General features: G+C 39.3%; 1 protein-coding gene across 1 annotated transcript in view; it reads left to right on the forward strand.

The window, feature by feature from the left end:
• The first annotated feature begins 1,366 nt into the window (after positions 1-1,366).
• stx8 (syntaxin 8) overlaps positions 1,367-22,249 on the forward strand; it is a 41,907-nt gene continuing 21,024 nt past the window's right edge. Inside the window, exons 1-6 of the mRNA XM_040146637.1 lie at positions 1,367-1,551; positions 2,380-2,479; positions 2,584-2,678; positions 2,898-3,008; positions 6,452-6,585; positions 7,837-7,929. Of these exons, the coding sequence (XP_040002571.1) occupies positions 1,535-1,551; positions 2,380-2,479; positions 2,584-2,678; positions 2,898-3,008; positions 6,452-6,585; positions 7,837-7,929 (550 nt within the window). The 5' untranslated portion in view covers positions 1,367-1,534. The remainder of the gene's footprint in view (positions 1,552-2,379; positions 2,480-2,583; positions 2,679-2,897; positions 3,009-6,451; positions 6,586-7,836; positions 7,930-22,249) is intronic.

Here is a 22,249-nt window from a genome sequence, read left to right on the forward strand (position 1 = left end):
GCCTTAATAAAATCAAGATTAGACAATGGAGGTATTGTAAATGGATCAGCAGCAAAATCTGTGCTAGCAGACCTGGATATTATGAAAGCTCGAGCTCTAAGAGTGTGTTTGGGAGCTGCCAGAACTTCCCCAGTGTGTGCACTCCAAGTTGAAGCAGGTGAAATGCTATTGTGGTTAGGTCGGAACAGCTGGTGGCCAATTACTGGGTCAACCTAAGAGGGAATGGAGATAGTCATCCAACAAAAAGGGTGCTGCGGACATGCTGGGAGAAGGAGAGGACACAAAAACAAAGTTTTGGCTGGACAGGAGATCAAAGGGCAAAAGATATGGGAGTAAATGATAAAGAGTTTGGCGCAACCAGTCTGGGCAAATCCTTGTGTGGATCTGCAACTACTTAGGATTAAACACAGTAATAAGACAGTCGATTTAACCAGTGAATAGCCTACTGTAGTTTTAGAGACTGTAAATACAAAGACAGTGATCAGATTTTTACAGATGGATCAAAGGATCTGGAAAAAGATAACACAAGGTCTGCCGTGCCGAGTTACCAAGACGGATTTAGCAAGAGAACAACTGATTAGTTGAATGCGTATGCTGCTGAATTGTATGCTATGCTCGTGGCATTAGAATGGACTGAACAAGTTAATTCCAGCAATATATTAAAATGTAGTGATTCTGTATCAGCCCTTGCAAGCATTAAGACAAGTGCAGCCAGAAGGCATCTGGATCTGCTTTATGAAATCTTGTTTGCTAACTCAAGAATAGCAAGGGAAAAATATCACATTCATGTAGGTCCCGGCACATTTATGGTTTCCTGGGAAATTAGAGAACAGACAAATTGGCAAAAGAGGCAGTCAAAAAAGAAATTGTTGAAGATAGTATTAAAATTTAAAAAATGAAGAGGAAAGGCATAGTGTGGAAAAATGGTAAATGTGGTAAATCAACAGTGGTAACAGCATTGGGAAAATGTGATAAAACACTCCAAAACAGAGTAGGTAAGAAGTAGGGGAACAACACGGAAAGAGGGAATAATAGGCTAATAAGCAGGCTGAGAATTAGGCACAGCAACTTAACAGTTCACTTTACATCATAGGAAAACAAAACTTTGTGATCCATGACAACTGGCTGAGACAGCTGATCATATTCTTATATCACGCAGGAAATTTATAAATTAAAAACAGGACATAATGACACAATTACGGAAGCTAGGGCGGGTGGAGGACAACGTTAAGAGTATATTAGATTTTTGAGACAGTGTTCGAGGGAAGGAAATGGTTATACAGCTTTTTAAGGACGACTAGGCTGGAGAGACGGCTTTAAAATGAGTGGACACTGAAGGAGAATAAAACTGCGAGGGGTCGTAATGCCACCGTGCATGACAACTGCCTTCAAACCCTCAAAGAAGCGGAAGAAGAACTGTTCCTCGCAGGTTTCCGTAGTGACGTCACACCCAAACAAGCAACAGTTTGCTGCCGATTACTGCCGGATGGTTCAAACTAAGTTGATTTTCTCTTTATAGTCATCATTTATCATAATGTCTCAGGATCTTTGGTAAGTAATGCATTCAAAGGCTGCTATACATTGGCTCAATTATATGGATTTATGTATTAACTACTACTAAGGACATTACTAACCCTGATAGCTACTCTTTTTGTATCCTGCTAGCTAAAGTGGTAGCTAGCTCCTCGCTATAACGTTAATGTTAGCCAAATGAAATTATTTAAGGCTTCAACAAGCCATTACATAATCATGTTTTTATGTGCTGGAGAATCTAGCACGGCTGTCATGGACCAGGATGAGGGAAATCGTATTTTCTAGGAATTTATATATTTAGGTTAGTACTTGGTAACGTTTGAAGAGTCGAAAGAGGAAAAAGGCAGTGTTAAAATGTCAGATGATTAACGTAACTGTTGTGCTCAGTCTCTGACGCTCTACCTAACTAAACAAAGCTCCAACAACAACAACACCCTACGATTCAATACATTAGCACTGTATTAAATGCTAATAAAGGGTAGCTAGAGCTTTTGAGGCTGTCAGTTGCGCTCCTTCAGCTTTTTCAGACACTTAATGAAATATTTGCTTAACAACAGTAAACTCCAGCATCAAAAACGACCAACGAGATAATTAAACCCCTCTGACAGTCTGAATATTGAACACTGGACATTATGAGCTAGTCAGTCCGACTACCCTGCATTTACTGCATTGACCTGTGAGGTATTTATACAATTCTTATATTTTCATAGGTTGCGCAAAATTAGGAAACGCAAAAGTCAGCTGTCTTCTTTTGTTTTCTTCATTACCACATTAACCACGTACATTTATGCATGTCTGCTTGTTTGTCATGAGTCAATAATGACGGTTCCATTCATTGAACTATAGGTTACAGAACTATGATGCCACTTGTCGCCTGGCACAGGAGATAGCAGAAAACATTCATGAACGGAACAGGCAGCAGAGGACAGGGGGGAACCCTGCAAAGGTAAGGTGTTACATTCACAACTAAAGCGGCATTGCCTAGAAATTTCTCCTGAAATAGTCAGGTTTCAGTAGTAGTGGTTGGTGTGAATATCTTGTGTCTTCCAGATCAACATGACACTACGGGCATCCCTGCAGAAGCTGAAACAGAATATTTACCAACTCAAAGACGGTTTGTTGCGAGCTTCATCATCTCGGCGCATGTATCCTTTCTTCTGACAATGTTCCAAGTGGTGGATATAATGAGACCAAGATTACGTTTTGGTATAGAGGTTTCCTTTGCTTGCAGTAGCATTTGTGCTCCTATAGAGGGCATCAGAGTGTTTTTGAAAAGGTCTACCCTAACAACTGAAGTGTTTTCTATTAGAAAGGTGTTAAATGTAATGTTGACCTTTTGCATGACCTTAATGTGGCCTCATCAGAATGCAGTCGGAAGCTGACAGGAGGCAGAACCTCATTGATGACCTGCTAACCAGAGAGAAGCAGCTCAATGCCACCTTCAAGGGAGACATCACAGAACCAGAACCTTCCAGGTATTCAAATATAAGCAGACTATTTTATCCTAAATGAGAGGAAAATTTAAGAAAAAAGTATTTAAAAATCTTACTAAGCATTCCCAGCTGTTATGAGTGGGATCACACTAGGATTATGTTTTGACAGTTAAACCATTAGATCCAAATTTTAAAGGTTTATGTGAATCTCAACATATTTATCAATATAGTACTTCACTTAAATTCATACTAGTAGTTCACTTGTGCCTCTTCTTTAACCCCCTCTAGCTGGTAGGAATGCAGTAAGTTATCCACAGAAACCACCAACAAATGCTCATTAATGTAGATTGTGAACTTTCATTATACGTATGTAAGGCAATTTCTTAAACTACAAAGCTGTCTGAAATAGTCAACATGGAAAGCACTTTGTTTTTGAAAAAAAAAAAAAAGTGCTGGGATAGCCAGCTTGTTGCTTAAGTAGTGCAAGAAAATCCTGGAATGTTTGTCTACCCTCAGCTCTGTCTGTTACTGTTAAACAGTATCAGAAAGGCCAAACCAAGCATCACCGCATAGTGCTTCGAGGGGCAAGGTGCTCAGAACACGCCACCTCTCATTTTGTGATTTTCATGTCTGAGATCTTTTTTTTTAAATATGTACAAAATCTAGCACTGGTTGCCCAATTAAAAATAATGAATCCTCATTCTCTTGTCTATGTCCTTGACCAGAGAGGTCATAGGCTCTGTTCTCTGCTTTGATGATATGTCACCGGTCACTAACTTTCTGTGAAAGTCTTTGTACATCTGGTATGACCCATGTGCCGTGACCTCTCCCTGTGCTATCACTCGGAAGGAAGTCTGTCTGTCTGCCATTCTGACAAGGTGCTTAACTTCATAGCCAATTCTTTTCATTAAGAGATTTGCTCGTTTTGCACTGTTGATCACACATTTGGCACCTCCTGAAATCGACGCACACACATTCATTCATATGAATGTAAACGTGTGTGTGTGTGTGTGTGTGTGTGTGTGTGTGTGTGTGTGTAGGAGTGAGTTTACAGTTTCTAACTCTCCACTGAGCATTTATTATAATACTTGTAGGGCTAATCAAGGAGCTGAATGCCACCACTGATATCCTCCTCATCATCTGATACCATGTTGATGTGACAGCTCTGAAGAACCTTGGGCAGCAGGCAGTCATTACTTTGTGTAAGGTTTGACCTAGTGCCAGCCCGGTGATTTTTGTTTGGACAGGAAGAGGAAATGGTGTCATGTTGTTAACTTCCTCTGGCTCCTCATATCTGTTTTATGAATTAGTGTTTTGTTGTTTTTACATTACAGAGGCTCAACATTTATAGAAAAACTTTGGTTCGTGACCATAGATGTTTGTTTGTTTTTAATTTTTTTTTTTTTTTAGGAGTAACTGAAATGACAGTGGAATGAGACCCATTATTACAGTTTCATCAGATCAGCAGATTTTAGAGGACCACCTTTACTGATGTCTTGATATGAGACTGCCTTTCTCTGATATCTTTCACAAGCTTTGGTTTTGGGATTGATCTGCTTAGCGGTGCTTTGCACAGGCTTTCATCTTTTTACAGACCACACACCCCATTACATAAAAGGCTCTGTAAAAAAAAAAAATCTCAAATGATATTTGCTAATAAATGAGCTTGGCAAACTGTAATCATGTGGTCATATGGTTTTCAGTTCGCTCAGTGTGACCTAAATTTAATAGTGATATGTGGTGGGTAATTTGGATTTGTGGGTAGAACCCATTCCCACTGTGTGGTCTCTGAGGAATAAATGTGGGAGGGGGTGGATTGGCCATGCTTGGATAATCTAAGCCGCTCCTTTTTCTTCTTCTTTTTTTAATTTAAATTGTGCATTTTGGGTAGACGAAAAGAGATGGAGGTTGCCGAGGGGACTTTAATCTATCCTGGAAACAATACATTCTAAGTATCTCCATTTCAGACTAAGCAAAAGAAGGACATGGCGCCTGGATTTGAAGGCTCAGTTCACCCCGTCACCCCTGAGACCCACCTTTCCTCCATTATTCACTAACCTTTCCTTTGTGTTTGATTGCGCTGGAATTAGTTGTAATTAGTTAAATCTCGCCTGTCCAAGTCACTCAGTCAGGACCCGGGTACTCAGGCCTCGATGGCGGCAGTCTAGTACTTTGTGGCTGCCAAGAGATGAGCCTGACTGAGTTTGGTGCTCCCCACTGACTGGTTAATTGGATCTTCACACACTGGGCACTTGCATGGAGGAAGTGGAGGGCTGGCACACAGCGTCATAATAATCAAACGTGTCAGAGAGATTACACCGAATGCCATGTTTCACCTACTCCTCTGATGGTATCAGGCTCAGCCAGCCAGCTTTGTGAATGGTCTCACAACGCTTTACTGAACACTTCAAAAGCAGCTTGAAGTAGTCATCGCACTATGAGATGCATGATTTAGGGTGAGATAAAAGCAGTTTTATGCATTGCTCGAGATAAAAAGGGGTTTAACCAAGCAAAAGAAGGACGTTCAAAAGCTTTCACTTTTGAATTTGAAAGATTGGGTTTAAATGTACCAGTGAAAGACTGAATTATGCTAGCTAAACATCAAAACCACAGCAAACACATTTAGTTTATTGTAGTATTATTATTATGTCAATAGTAACCGATAACCCTACATGTGACTCAGGTCACTTTTCATGGGATTGACCAGCAGATGACTTGCTCTCAGCAGACGTGGTTAAATCCAGCCTCACACAGAGACTCTGAACCCATCACCGCAAGACAGCCACGAGGGGGGTCTGAAACACAGCTTTAAGCTATTAGCAGAAGAATAGTTTTCAAAGCACACAGTGGCGTTTAGCACTGCATTATACAGTGCAGAGAGTTCTCTGGTCTGTCACTTTGTCAGAGCAAAACCTCCCCAGCAGACTACAGTCCTGTGACAGATTAACATGCACTGTTTACATACTGCACAAGCTAACCTGGTATTTTTCAATCATTTAAAAAACTTAAAAGACAAAATGAGCAAACAACATTTTTTTTTTGGTGATCTGAAGGGTTTTATTGTCATAAAATGTTCTAAAGAGTACAGTATTGAAAAAGGGAACACTCTCTGTTCAGATGTGTTTGGTGTAAGAGTTATATAGATGTGTATTGTACCCCTATCCCAACCTGGCACATTGACTGTGTTTACTTATATAGCCAAAGCTCACTGATACATGAGTGTTTTGGACTTGCGTGCTGGAATGGTGATTGACAGACAACAAGAGTACTTTTGAAATCTGTTTCAGTTGTAGTGCACTTATGGGGGATTTGTCTTTGATACTTTAACAGTGGTTGCTCTGCTTTTTGGGTAGGAATAGTAATTTCATAGTCTCTAAAACATATTTTTATTTTTTACGACAGTCCTCTTGTTTAAAATAAAAAAAGCTTGAAGAGCTGCATGAAACATTTTGGAAACTAAATTTTGTTATGACGATGTTTCGTAGGTCGACGTTGATGGCTGGAGGGGCAGGAGCAAGTGGAGGCTTTGCGGCCAACCCTTGGCTGGTCAACGAATCGGAGGAGACCAGAGGGCTTACCTTTGGGGAGATCAAACAGCAGCAACATCGAATCATTGAAGGTAATGACACATGATTGAATAACAGGGAGACTGATAATATTTTCGGATAAACCGCTTGTCTTTCTAAAATCTTCTACTGACAGTATGTTCCATTGTGTGATCGTGCAAACATGTTTTCAAGTATGCTGTTTTAACAAATATGGTTATAGCAACCATCCATAGTTTTAACATTATTCTGCATCACTGGGATAATATTTGTAACTCATATTTGCCTTAATATGTACCTCACCAACATATACAGTATGATAACCCCATCATAAATATATATAACATCTCTTAATGTACATTACCTTTCGTCTATCTAGGACACAAACGAGATAACACAGTTGGGACATGGGGAGAAGAGAAAAGTGATATATAAAAGAGTATTCTACACAGGATATGAACTGAAATGTATTTGTCATGCTGATCTATGCTAACATATAAAAGGTGATCATGTGGAAGACATATTGTACGCCATTGCCTGCTTTTTCCTGTTTCCTGGCTCTGACATGACTTGAACACCCAGACGTTCGTTCACCTGACTCCATGTGACACTTCATTGCTGTCTCCATTATGGCTCTGGTTATTGTCGATTTGGGATCAGAGATTCCTGTTAAGACAGTGAAACCAAACCACATGGAGGTTTCTAGTCCCCTGTGGGATTTCTGGTGGAGTTGGGTAATGATGAGCGCCTGAACCTGTGGTCATAAAAAATTCCTGTGGTAGAGAGTGTGTCAAACTTGGAAACCTACAGAGGCCAAATCATTTCTTTTTTCTTTTCTTTTCTATTCTTTTCTTTTTTTCTTTTCTTCACTTTGCCTTCTCTTCTCTTCTCTTTTCTTCTCCTCTTCAGCTTCACAGTTTTTCTTTTCCACCTTGGCCTGCCACAGTTATAATAACAGGAGTTAGCCTGAGTGGGGTAAAGTACTGAATGACTCACATGTGGCACAATGAGCTGAGCTGGACCCCAACAGTCTGTCATTCCTATTTCCCAAATAGTTGACTCATTATATCACCAGTACAGTATACTGTAATTGCTCCCTTCTTACGGTTGACTTTAAAAAAAAAAAAGGTTTGCAGTATAACTTTATAGTGATTTTTCGTACCCCCCCCCCTTCTAAGTCACAAATTGATTCTTGTGCATATAAGTCTTTTGGTAGTCACGTTGACTATTTTGCTTGAGTATTGTTTTCTGGCATGGCATAATCTTTCTCTCTGTCTCCTATTCAAATGTATAATATTTCAGATTTCTTTCCCCTCTCTTCTCAGCCCAGGATGCAGGCTTGGACGCACTAGCAGCTGTCATCACCCGACAGAAGATAATGGGCCAGGAGATTGGCAATGAGCTGGATGAACAGAATGGTAAAGTTTAATGTGCATGTGCGTCTGTACATATTCGTCAAAAAAATTCCAGACACATTACACACCGCAGTGTGAAAGCAATCAGACATACTTGTTCTGCAATGGAACGACTTGCCTCATGTAACTTGCTGGACAGTGATACTCCTTCACACCACCACAGCACTGACACAGTTAGTACCAAGCACGCACACGCCCCCAAACTACCATTGTCAGAGCAAGTGACCTCACATTCATTTCACGACCATGTCTACCTAGTGATCCTTTGTCATACATCCCATAAGGCAAAGTGACCTCTCTCTTCATGCTACTAAAATACATTAAAAAATTTAAGATTTTTGTGTTCTGGAAACAGATCTGCTCAGGGCTAATGGTGCTTTTGAGTTATTTCTGGCGAACTGCCTCTCATCAGTCCATAAATAGCTTCCATCACAGATAGGACGTGCTACACAGAATGTCCATCATTCCAGACTGTTTTTCTGCCCATACCGTTGGTACTTGAGACATAAGACCTGGGTACGATCATCTGTCAACCAGTGAACAATTAGATCCTTTAATGCATTGCTCTCAGAAGATTTTAGCAGTTATCGGCCAAGGCCTGTGAGTCTTATTTTACAGAGAGGATGTACACATGTATTCCTTTCTTTTCATTAGTCTATCAGGTTCTCTTCTGACAAGCAGGGAAAGAAACACAAGAAACTGCGGGTCGATAAAAGAAGGGAGTTGATCATTTTGCCCACAACAATAATAAAGAAGTGGTGAGGCAGAGTGACACTGTGGATAGGGGACTGGTATCTTTCTCACAGACACTTAAGGAGGACTGGGTAGACTCTAGACTTGATATTTCTGTCTCCATGGCTAGCCAACTAAGACTTAGAATACACAGCTCAGGGCTTCAGTAATTAGTGGGCCAGTTAAATCTACTATACTGAGTTGAACACTTAAAGAGGAACAAGGTGATAAGGCCCAAATCTCAACTGTGGGATTGTTAGACTCGTTAGACTCCCGAACTGTCAGAGTCTAGCATGTGTATGCTAACAATGTTCTGAAATTTTATGGATTGTCTGATTGACTTTGTAATGCAATCTACATTTGTCTCGTACACCAGTTATTGTCTGTTTCTACCCTGACGACGAGGTTCCAGTTGGGAAAAAAAGGCGTTGTACTCTCCTGTAATATCCTGTCTGAGAAGTTGTACCAAAACAAGTCCAGAGGTTGTATAACCGAGTGATCTTGGCTTGGAAACAAACAACCTTCCCTTCTGCTGGGAAGGAATGGCAGATGTTTGGCTGATTTTGGTTGACACCAATGGGAGAAGGGAAGAGAAAGAAAGGAAAGCTGATTGTTTTAGCCCGCTCTCCTGTTACCGTATTGAACTAGAGACGGATCATTGCTCTAATGCTTGGACAGGCGTGTTTTTCTTCTCGTTTTTTCAGCTTGATGTCAGTATTTCCAATAATATTAACCTTAATGGTTGATGGGAGAGCTGTAACTGAGAATTAGACCAGCTCCACTGCAAGTAAGCAAGAAAGCAAATGATTTTGGCCTTGGAAACAATTGCCTGTCACTACTCCTGTGTTTAGACCCCACATGACTCTTAAGTATAAATTTGATGGGAACTTAACTCTTTATTTCTGTAATGGCCCGAAATATCTATGCCACCTGTTGGTATTGTAATCGGCTCCATATGTTGAAACCCAAACCGTGCAAATTTATAGAAGTCTGCACACATTTCCACCTATTTTTTTTCCCCAAGCATGTATTGGTATGGTTACCAATGAGATAATGTTGTAATAATATATACCTGTATATACTGGCTATAGTTTCTTACAGAAGATAATCATTGAGTATGCAAGGTAACCAGTTCCTGGGGTCATGCAGATGGTAGCTAAAATGTAGACAATGAATATCTTCACGGACCAGTCTAAGCTCCTCACAGTCTCTCCTGGATCTCTCTCCACAATTTACGAGTGAGCTTCAGGTTCATGAGGCCCTCTGACACTAGGCAATGATTCACAAGGCCTACAGGTCTCTGGCCTTCCACAGCTTTTCTTTTCCTCCCCATGTTTTTCTTTTTTTTTTCCTTAGTGAGACCTTTGCTGCTCTTCCATCTCTCATCTCACTCCCTGTTCTCCTTTGCCTCTCTTGAACAGTCCTTTATTTTATAACCTCTTTCTCTTTTTTTTTTTCTCCCCCTACTGTCGTCTCTCTCTGTGTCTCTCCCGTACCCTCTCATGCTGACTTATGGGAGAGATTTTGGATCCTTAGTGTTGAAAAAGGTAGAAAATAGGGATATATCACATGTTTAGATAAAGATTCTTAAACTGCAGATATACTCTGCAGAAGAATTGACCTAATGACTACTGGTGTAGTCTCCAAGTTCTTTAAGCCTGATTTAGGGTTCTTCCCTAAACAGAAGTAAGCAAGCTTTTAATCAGCTCTCAGCTATCAAAAGTAAGAGCTTTTCCGTTTCCTGTTCCTTCTTATAGGGGCCAATCACAAATTAATTTTGAACCATTACGAAAGAGTGTTTTCAATTTTATCAAAAAGAGAGGTAGTATTTTTAAGTATTTCTGTGTTAGTTTACATTTTTGAAAAAATATTAACATAAACACTCATCTCTTCAGAGTCAAAAAATTAAATACTGGAATGTTTTTTTTCTAGTCTTGTACTTAAATTACTTGGATTATTGCTTCAGAAAGCTTTGTAGGTGCGCTAATTCTTGCTTGTTTTTAATGTCAAAATTGACAATGTAAAAAGTAAGAGGATAGTTTAATGTTTTCAGAGAGGCGGGGAAAATGGATTTAAACAATAAAGCAGGGAAAAGGCTTGGCTCCTTGAGGTTTTTGACAGTTGGTGTATAACCTTGGCGTCCGACTGTCTTTCCGTCTTGTAGGGTTCCTTTTCCCCCTGATCACTGTACTGTAGCAGTGTTTTCCTATAAATAGTTTAAGCTCTTTGTAGTTTGGCTGCTCAAGTCTAGCTCATGACCCAAGTGCAGTGGAGGTTGCAGTCATTTCCTTTTCGGGAAACAATTCCGGCTGAGGTCACCAAGGAAGATGACCCTTTTCAGAGGTTTAGAGACGAACCCAAAGCCCTCAGTTACTCCCCTCTTCATCGTAGAATGTAGAAATGAGTAAGCAGGCTTATTACCTCAATTTCAGTCTCTGCTTTATGGCACATAACATTAATCCATTGCATACTGAAGATTTTCCCATCTTACTTGCCAGTCATGGCAAAAGGACAAATTCAATCATGGTTGTTGGTGTGTTAAAATTAGTTGGATGATGTGCTGTCATCAGGTTTTTTCATTTTTCTTACATGATGTTACCAAAGATTAGTATATTTTCATTTCCACATTAAATGTTGCTGAAAATAGTCCAGCACATACCAACTGAAATGACTTGCATCGGCAGTAGTCTGCCTTTCCACAGAGAAAGATCAACATCTTATAAGTGTTGATATTTCTCAGATCATGGCCTGAAACATGTCTTGTACTTGTGAGTAACAGACAGTGGCTAGCTTTAAAAATGGCTTCTTTTGAAAGGGGTCGCAAGAGTTTGAGGCTGTCTGATTTTAGAGATTTTTAGGGGCTTCTTCTGAATTGGATTTGACTGGTTGTGGAATACTGTTGCTGTGACATATGCCATGTACTGTAAAAGCTCTTGCGCTCGCATTTGCTGGTGTATCTTATGTATATACAGAATGTGCGATTGAAAACCATGTAACTGCGACAGACATAGAGACACAATAACATACAACAAATCACTCAACTGTATCGGTGTGCTCATAGCCTCTACAGGATCAGGTGTTATGTACTTAGGCTAGACCAATGAAATGAATGAACGATGGGTTCTCTGCATGTTGGAAGTTAAACAGGAGTTTCTAGCTTAACTAAATCTGCTCCTCAAGACTTCCCCACACACAAATGATTCAAATGAATCAAGTCACTGCCATTTGTTCCATATATTTGTCTCCACATCCAGACCTAATTTTAACAGACCTCTGAAAGCTCTAGCAGATGTGTTCTCACATTAACAATCACAGCCATGGCCTTTCCATGTCCTGACCCCTTTTCTTTTCCAATCTTTGAAAGAAAAAAATGCTTTGGGCTGCTTGGTATTGCTCCCATCTTCACTGAGAACACAGTTATAGCAACAAAATGTGTATATCCGGGCCTGGAGAGAAACAGACCTTCATTTGGATTGAAATGAGGGTCTGGAACAAATTTTAGATGGATCCAAGAGATATTTTCTTTCAGGCACTGCCACAGGTCTGACCACATGTGCACCCTAGTTTTGTCTGAGACTTGGAGGTAAGGAAAAGAGAATCTCTTTTTTGCATGACATAGTAGCGGCTTGGTCCAGGTTGAATCTTGTGTTGTTTTGTCTAGTATTTAACAAACTTCTCCTTTACTGTTATCCAGCGTAATATAGCATTGAGTGAACTTGTGCTCTTTTGGCATAAGAAGACATATATTGTAAATACCAAACAAAATATAAATACTACTGTCCTCCTGGGAATGCTTTCATATAAATCCCGAATTCTGGGATGTTAATTCCAAAAAATTCAAAATACATATGGATGAATGGCTATATTATCACGTTTTGGTATATGAGAATATAATGCAGTAACAGTTCTTTAACCAAAGGTTACTGCCTCATGCAAGCAATTTTGCATTTGTCATTTGCAACCTGATATTTTACATTATTGCTTATCAAAGTGTTGATTGTCAGAGGACGATACTTGCCTTTATATTGCTAAGTAGTATCAGCATAAAGCATCTATGACCACTTTATTGCATTGTTTTCCATTGGTATAATTTTAATTCCTCTATGTAACACACACATACACCATCATCTGTTCATCGTCTTCTTTACAATTTATTCAAAATATTTGCTACCGCTCTGGCACTGCCAGAGGGGGAACTTCTGTTGCAAAAAAGTACAAAGCAAAAGCTGTTACTTTAAGACTCATTTTTCTGCCTATCTTTGTAAAAATGATTTATTCATTTTTTATGTGTTGTTTCCATTATTCCATTTTGCAGTTAGGGATTTAAGTAATCTTTGCACCCTTTAATAGAACACATGGCTGTTGCATTGACTCAGTTTGTGACCTGTGTGGTAATGGGAGTGTTTTTAAAGCACTTTGTCACCAGCCTGATTATTCTTAAGGTAAATGTGTGTTAGTTGCCAAGTGTTCCCTCAGTTAGTAAGCCACCCGCTGAGAACACAGAATAGGCTTTGCTCCTATGATGGACTTCATTTCTGGCTAATAATTAGATCACTGATTTGATTTAGCGTCAGCGGGGGCCAAGTTGGGCAGCAGTAATGACTTCCAAATAAACAGCAGTGAGAGGAGAGAGGCACTTACTGCTGCAGCACAGTGACATCAGCAGCTACCCCAGAGAGCACAGCCCTCCGCTTGCTTTTAGAAAACGCTCGGTGAGCAAATAAACCATACTAATGATGACACTCTGCAGAGAGTCAGTATGGTTACAGTTGTAGATTGATATAATGTTTGTTTGAAAATGAGGCTGGTAGTAGTGAGTAGTGTTTTCCAGAGTCGTGATGTGACGTTCACGAGGGTTGTCATCAGAGAAATGAGAGAGCATCATCTTGTGTGACCACCAGATTGGGTGACTGGTGTTTGACTTGGTGAACCACTGAGAACTATAAATGATGGAGGGATAATGTTGGACACCCACATTATAATGTCCTTTGGTCTCATTTTTTGGTCGCATCTTCTTTGGAAAAATGCCAACGTTAGGCTGCTCTTCAAATGCGATGTAGAATAACCGCAATTATTTTTTTCCCCTTAATCTCTCATCTTAGACACATATGCCAAATTTCTTCATCTTTTAGTTTATGTGCATTATTATGACAAGTAGGGCTGAAACTAAGGATTAATTGTGTTTCATCCTGTCAATACATGACATATTACAATGGCTTATTTTGTCCAACCAAGAGTTCAGAAACCAAAACATATCTGTGTTATGAATATAACACAAGCAAATCTTCCAAATATAGTTATATAAGTGTAAATATATAGATATGAACATTTACTTGATGCTGTCCCTTTTAATCTTTGTAGTGTTCTTTTTCATTTACCAAACAAATGACAGTGGTCAAGTTGAGCAACATTTTCAGACTCAAGTCCCTTCATCATGTTCATAAGTCCTGGTGTGTAGGATACATTTTTATTTTATTTTTTAATTTCCCTCCATATAGTCTTCAAAGCCAGAGCCTATATTTGGCCACTTCCTTAGACCTAATAACTGATATTAATATTATAAAACCACCAATTCAGTTCTCAGAGATTTTATGAGCATGTAAATTGGAACAACTGATTAAGTGGCCAAACTGTGGCTCCAGATTCTTTTATATGCTTCCTACAAACTATAGCCACCTACAACAGGCAAAATATTTAAAGACAGACTTTTTATATTTGTACTCGATGAAGGAAGATTAAAATTGTTTTGGAAAGCTTAAATAAATTTTCCGGAAAGACATTGAATACATTGACCATGTGATGAAATCACAAAAGGTAGCCAAACGAATATGCACCACCAGAAACCAGGCTGAACACCCTTGCCAAGCATCTTAACCAGGGTACAATCAACAAGGAGTCCTTCTTATTTCTCCATTTATCCATCCCGGCATCCATCTCTGTCTAAACCTTGTTGGGGTCACACTGATTGAGTCATGGAGAAGAGGGGGCTAACAATGACATGAGGGACTTGGGTCACATCGACCAACACCAAGTGATGCATAATCCAGTTTAGGCGCAATAATTTAATTAACATTTTGGGACACTAAAGAAAAACATATGAAGACATTTCATCAATCCTGTCATCTTTAGTTTCCCTCAGTGGATTCATGCCCCTCTTCTCACTCAGAAAGCATGGAATAGACTTTGGTTTCCTTTGCTGTCTTGAAATGCAACCTGTTTTACCTTTTTAACAGAGTTTTTTTTTTTTTTTTTTTATGCCCCTGGTTGGGGCACTGTGCAGAATTGATTCTTAAGAGATTTTAGTGACTTTCACTTGTGTAGAATTTCTTAATGGTCATGTAATGGCACCATAATCAGTGGCTGATCTGAATGTGAAAGTCTTTGGGAGTCATTTGTGGTGGATTGCATGAAAAATCCATACACAAAAAGGTTTTCTGAACGTTTCCTTATGTGGTTTTTCAGACTGAGCGGCTCAATGCCAGTGGCTGATTCCCATCACACACTCAATTCTTATTTAAAAGAAATGTTATTCAGTGTCACTGGAGAGAAAGTGGTCATACCTGGCATTGATTATTAAGGTAACCCCATATGCTATAAGAATTAGGACTCCATTTTCTTTGAAAATATCATTGATATTCTGTGTTGCTAGTATCTTAGGGAAAGCTTGAATATTATGCTTGCTCAGGAAACAGTAGCAATTTACGAGACCTCTGTGTCATTCAAGAGTATAAACATAGGTTATCAAAGATAAATATAAGGATTTAATTTATAGATTTAGATTTCAGATTTATTTTATGCTATACTAACATATACAATAAGTGTCTACTTAAAGTTTTTTTTTTTTTTTTAGTTTTTTACAGTTAATAGATACCAACATGTAGGAGACTTTCACCCTTAGAGGTTTCCCTCTGTCATGGTCTCTGCTGTACAAGCTGCAGTCTTTCTTGCCAGATCATGGTTTTGATTTATTTTGATCCATCTGGAACAAATGTGTGCCTGTGACAGTTGTTAGCAGGAAAGGCCCCACATTAAAAAGCCAGTGGCAGATATTCTCCGAGTAGGCTAGAGAACTGAGGTGTGGCAGTGGTAGAGGAGAATGATGATGATGCCCTGTACAACTTTTTCGCCTGATTTAGCACTATCACTTGTCAGTGTTACAATAAAACAAATGTTTAATGTTATCAAGGTTAGCCATTCCATACTCATGTGAACTGTGCTCAGCAAGAATTCACGGCTGAATTCACAACAGAAATTTACAGGGCACATTTTAAAAACGTCTGTGCCACACTATTGATGCCGAGCCTCTGTGTATTGAAAAGCAAAGCAATAAGGAAGATTCTTCCAACTGTCTATAAAAACAGGAAGCATATTCTCATAAGCAGTTTGCATCTATCAGGTCTTATTTATTGAATTATTAATTTTATGGCACCAATAATATGCACAGTCCAACACTGACAGAGGAGCAGGTGACTGCACCTTGAGATCTGAGGTTGAAAGTGGTCCTTTTTTTTTGTAAATCCTGGCTTTGCTCAAAAGATGACAGATTAAAGTAAATTGTGTTGAAAATATTTAGAATATACAGAGCTGTAATGGAATGAAGTTCACGCCATTGCATTTTAGAATAATGCAACAAGGGTAATCACAAGTTCATGGGCCATGGTGACTAGTTTCTGGATGTATTTCTGTCCTGTTGTGTAAGCGATATTACAGTGCATTAATAACCATACACCCCACAGCTCTCTGGATCAAATGATCCTGACTCTGCATGCTTGTGGGAGCTAATGTTTCTTTGGGGTGATTTTAGCTTGAAATGGCTAAGGATAGATCTTTTAATTAAGTCTGGTCTAAGTCTGGTGCCAACACACTCCCCTAAAAACAATTTAGAAAGCAGTTATTTTGTTTACTTCTTTTTTTCATCAAATAAATTAGACAAATGATAGCAGTAGACGGGTACGTTGTTTTTAATTGCAGGTACAGGCTAGCTTTGAATTTGATTTTTGAAGGATATGTGGAAAGATCCTGACTCAGACTCAGGGTTTGAACTTCTCTCTCAAGCTCTCTTTTTTTTTCATTCTTTACACAACTATTTGTCACTTTTTGGGTGTACAAGTGAGTGCAGTGCTATGAATGCCTTCCAGGAGAGACTGTCTGAAAATATGTACTCCCATTGTTACTCCCATGTTATCCCCATATTTAAAATGGTTATTGCGTCTTGACCCTCTCAATAGAGAAGTACTGAACTATATAATTCTAAAAAGAGAATTATATAGTTCAGGAAAAGAGTCATCACTAATGACACTTGTCTGCTGAAATGTTAAAGAATGTGGCCAGCTGACTTTACTTCCAGCTTTGCAGTGACAACCCATTTTATGGTTTAAAGGTACTAACGGAGGTGAGTGATTGGTCAGACCCTCTTTAAACCCTGAATTCTCTCATGCTTTTACCTTCAATCTCTTTCTCATATGCACAGACATACACATATCCACATTACCACAAACATTCTGTGTATGATAGAGACAGGCACCTAGAGAAGGCCAGTATACAATATGATGCAAGAGTGAGGTGTGATCAGTTCTGCTCAGCTCATCTGCAGACCCGGATCACATCCAGATGTCCACCGACAGGCCTGTGTAGAGACTGGGCGAGGTTGTTTCCCTTCCACTCCCTACGCCATCCGCCCTCCACAACACGCACGGCCACCATGCTGGCAGTCGCAAGGTTTTTCACAAACTATCAATTGTGCATCATCCCTTAAAACACATACGCTAATGAGGAAGAAAAAAAAAACTGGGGAGGTATGATATCACCGGTTCTTTCCCACCACTGTTTTTAAAGCAGGATGACACAACACTTGGAAACATAAACTATATAGACTGTGTGTGTTCTTTGAAGGGTTTGGTCTTATTACTGTGTCTTTGAGTAATCGGTCTTTTTTTAATACCATTTTTGTAGACATTAAAGGGGGTTTAGCTGGCATTACGGATTTTCTTGTTGTGCTGTCTGACTACAGTTTCTGCACAGCCATACAATCTGTTATTACCTAATTGTATATCTGTTATATTGATCTAGCAACCATCCATACTTCAGCTATTAGATGAAGCCAAAGATTCATGATTTCAGTCATCCTAAAAAGCTTAGGTTCAGTAACTTATTTGAGCATAGCATACCACATACTTGGGTTGGGCAAGGTAGAAAATATTTACAACATGCACATCATATTTTTATTGGAGATGCAAGCAAGGTATTGTTAATATGGCGGTGATTTTAATGCTTTATATTGGCATTTAACAGGTCATTTATTTAGTTTTACGCATAGATCAACAGAAGCTAGTGCAGTCTGGTACTGCAGACCACTAACTCACTTAACCTTCGCCAGCATTACAGTAAACTTGTTTGGGAGTCATGAAACATAAAAAGAAACATTCATCAAATATTCATACATTTTCTTCATGCTCTGGTCATTTGTAGTAGTACTTTAGTAGTACTTTGCAGGGTGATACATAATTTTAGCCAGAACCTTATTTAATACAATGAAACATATGTTATTATTTACACTATGTTGAAAACATAATTGTACACCTCAGAAATAATTATAAACTTTAATATTGTGTAACAACAGATTTTTGTTTTGTTTTATCCAAATCTTTTCATATATTAAATGTTCTGCTCTGCAGCTTCTCCATATTAAAATGACTGATATTCCATACAATTATAGTCATTGAAAGCAGCCTTTTACATAACTTGCCTGATTGTATTACTGCTGCACCGTTGCTACTGTCCTCGTAGGAATAATTTGGAAAGTCCTACGTTATTACTGTAAAAGGTATATAGGAACAAAAACTTTTCTATTGGCCATTACTATTTGACAGTGTGTAGAAATACATCAGTCAAATGAAGAATATGAACAATCGCCCGTTACACGGAGATCACAGTGTCAAATTTCAGCATTACCTCACTGGATTCCCTGCTCAAAAGGAGGATGTTATGATTTGACTATATTTTGTTTGCACAGCCAAGCCCCTGCTGTTTTTTTTTTTTTTTTTCTTTCTTTTTGGAGGAATTGCCTAGTGCATGTGGTATGTGTACAATTTAACGGCAAACTGATGTTGATACTGTGCTGTAATTTTTCCCCGGAGAGCTTTTGTGGGTAGATTGTCCAGGGGAAGCACATTAGCCGTATGTGTTGGTGGTATTGGTGGTTGGGAACCTCTGCAATTTCAGCTGCCAGTTTCTTTGGCCCTGGGCGAAGGATTCCCTGCCATTTAACGGTACCTTAAACTGACTCAGGCTTGGCCCGGCAGGTTCCTTTTGGCTAACGCAAGTGACAGCGGGAACAAATCTCCCCCTCTGTTTATTTAATTGCTAACCGCTCCAGTTTGGAGGCCATGTTCAAAGGACCGACGAGCAGAGAGCTGCCTTGCGTTCCCCTCAGCCTCAGGGTAGCATGGGTCATCCCAAATAATGAGTGGAAGGACTTACTTTACTAAGTCTGCCAGCACGTGGTTCCCATTTAAGCACAGGGGAAAGATTGCACCTTCATCTGCTGGGCATTTTTATGTGTTTGTGTGTGCGCAAGTGCACATATATACATCTGTTCTTTAGCAGACTAGCCTAAGCACTCATCTAGTGCACACAGACATGCACAACTCAGTTTGTGTCTGTGTTCACTAAGATGAGTGTGTATATTTGAGAGTGTAAGTGCCTTGTTTGAGTGTGAGATCATTGTGTTTGTACTGAAAGCTTACACCACATGTCCAGCACATGTTGTCTGGTTGTGATTGGCACATAGACCATATTTATATGTGCATGAGGAGCTCAGAGGCCACTGGCCAGTCTGAGATGGAATGGAGTTCAAGGTAGATGTCAGTGCAGGACCTCACACACACACATAGACACAAACACACTGACACACACGCACACACACGTAGTGTGGTAGAGAGCAGGGTGGGCTAATCTTACAGATGCACTGTGCAAATACAGTAAGTCAGGGGAGTCTAAGATTTCTTACTGTGAATGAGGGATCGAGATGGGAGGAGGACAAGGGAGAGAAGCAAGGTTTGAGAGACTGAGAAGGAGAGTAAAAGAAATGATGTAAGTGAATTCACTCAACTCACTTGTGAGGAGCTCAATTATAGACTTTTAATTGAATTGCAAAGACAGGAATGGATAGGGGTAGAAGGAAAAAATATTTTGAAAAAGGTTTTTAAAGGAGAAAATATTAATTATTTATAGAGCAGTCTTCAACATCAAGGAAACAAAATGCTTTGGACAAGGCAGGCAATAACAGTTGTCATAATTGTCCAAAAAAACTTCAACAGCTTGTGCAGTCTGTGTTTACCTACATACATGCTTTTTTTTTTTTCTGTTTATTTGCCACAAAGTTTCTAAGGACTGTTTTGGTTTGTGTGCTTAGCACAAGCTAATCTCATATAACACTTTTAAAGAGCTTCTTTTGTGATTACTGTCCACTCAACTTTTATATATGTAGATTTTTTAAACTGTGGGTTTGTACTAAAATCTTTGTACAAGTAAATGTAGACATAACATATATATTGTTATGAAACGGGTCTTTAAGAAAAGCTTATCCTAACCCAACTAACACAGCAAAGCAATACTAAACATATTTATCCCACTGGAAATTGTTACAAGTCTTTAATCATGCTGTAAAAATGTGTCACCTTTCAAGTGGGAAATACTTTATGCCTCATCCATTTAATCCACTATCTGATAACCCTGCATGTGTGCAATCAGACACCATCTACAGACCAACCTAAGGATGAGAATCTCCCTAGACCAAAGGCAAAAAACTCTTTCAAATCTAGGTTTTCCTCACACAAAAAAATAAGAGGCCCTTTATTGGCCTTTTATTGTGTAAAATGTTGACATCTGTTTTATGTGTTATAAGCACAGATCTGGGCTGCTTGAACAAACACGTGCCCCTTAAAAAAAAAAAAAAAAAAAGGCTTTTGATCTCTTATCTAATCATTCTCATCTGTTTCACTCTTGGCTTAATACCAGTCTCCCATTTTGTTTCCATGTTGATATTGTTACACATTCGAGACAGGCTCTGCTCTAAGTGTTTTAGTGTGGGCATAGATCTTCACTGTCCAGAATCAAGAGGATGAACACACGCACGTATGCGCGCACACACGCACACACACACACACACACACACACACACACACACACACACACACACACACACTCAGTCTCACAAACACACTGCAATTATACAGAGATGAGAGATGAGACTGATATAGTTTTTTTTCAATATAATTTTGTGGGAGGTTTTGTAATATTCTGCCATTTTTTGTTTGTGTTCCTAGGTTATCTACATAAACTAACAATCTCTTTACTGACAAGGCATAATCACAAAGCAGTATATCCACTCATGCTATGAATTCTTCAGCAGTAACACAGTGAGGATGTCCTGCAAGAGATTTATTTTTATACCTAATAAAGTCTGTTTGTAATGATTAGAAAATTGATAATAAAAGTTGTTACTGTTGCTGTAGTTAAACATGCGAGTCATTCTATTTCACAGACTTTTAAATTAAATTCATATTGGAAGAAACATAAGTCAAAAACCAGAGCTATCTGTCACTGCTCCCTCATGCAGCCGTCAAGTGAACCCACTAGTGGGCAGTAGAGGCACTGGCAGCGCACGAGTTCCTCATTGAAACTCTGTGTTTACACCTTCCAAATGAACTGATTCATGGCTTTGTGCGTTCTCGTCTGCGGGATAGATGTGTTGTTGTGTTGGAGGAAGAACGTGTCATAGGATCTCACACAAGATTTGTAAATTTGTTCAATTCTTCGGACGAGGTTTCTTCTTTCTTACCTCCAGTATTCAGCGTCTCCTCCTTTTCGTTCATCAGCTGGAGGAGCTGGGAATTATACGACAGCTGTAGATGCAGCTGTTTAAAGGCTGCAGCATGTAGTGCACTGACAGTCTTAATAGATACAGTATATGAGACTCGTACTGTATTGTTAGTGTGTGTCATTCATTCATGGGTCTTGTGCGTATGCATGTGGTTTTACTCTCTGTGTCTCAGTGTCTGTACATCCAGCCATGTTTTTCAGTACATGTGGCCCAAAGTGGAGCATGTGGTCTCTGCATCATATTTTCGCAGTTTGCTTAGTGCCCGGCACCACTCTTAGCTGTCCACAAGCTATGCTGGAGGCTGTTTCCTCTCAAGATGGGAAGTTGTTTCAGCCGTGCTATTGGGCAAACATTGTTTTCTGGCCTCCATGTGTAAAGCGCAATTACCCTAAATCTAACACATACGCACTAATATTTTCAGCAATTATTTGCATCTCATGTGGCACCCTGGTATGCCAAGTGTTCTCACCTCTGTCTCTGTCCATTTGTAATTCAAATATGTGTCACTGGCATCACTGTATTCAAGCATATTACGGTTCTTGTATTGGAAAGAGAAAAAATATAATCAGCACTAGGTACAGAAAATTGAGCACAACTGATATAGATAATTGATACTATGGTCAAAACAGATTGTGGGATGCATATGTAATGTAATCTCAGGGCAAGTAGAGCTTGGATTTGTATTTATTGCCATGTTCCCTGATTGAC

The sequence above is a fragment of the Xiphias gladius genome, chromosome 15 (genome assembly GCF_016859285.1).
Source record: "Xiphias gladius isolate SHS-SW01 ecotype Sanya breed wild chromosome 15, ASM1685928v1, whole genome shotgun sequence".
NCBI lineage: Eukaryota > Metazoa > Chordata > Actinopteri > Istiophoriformes > Xiphiidae > Xiphias > Xiphias gladius.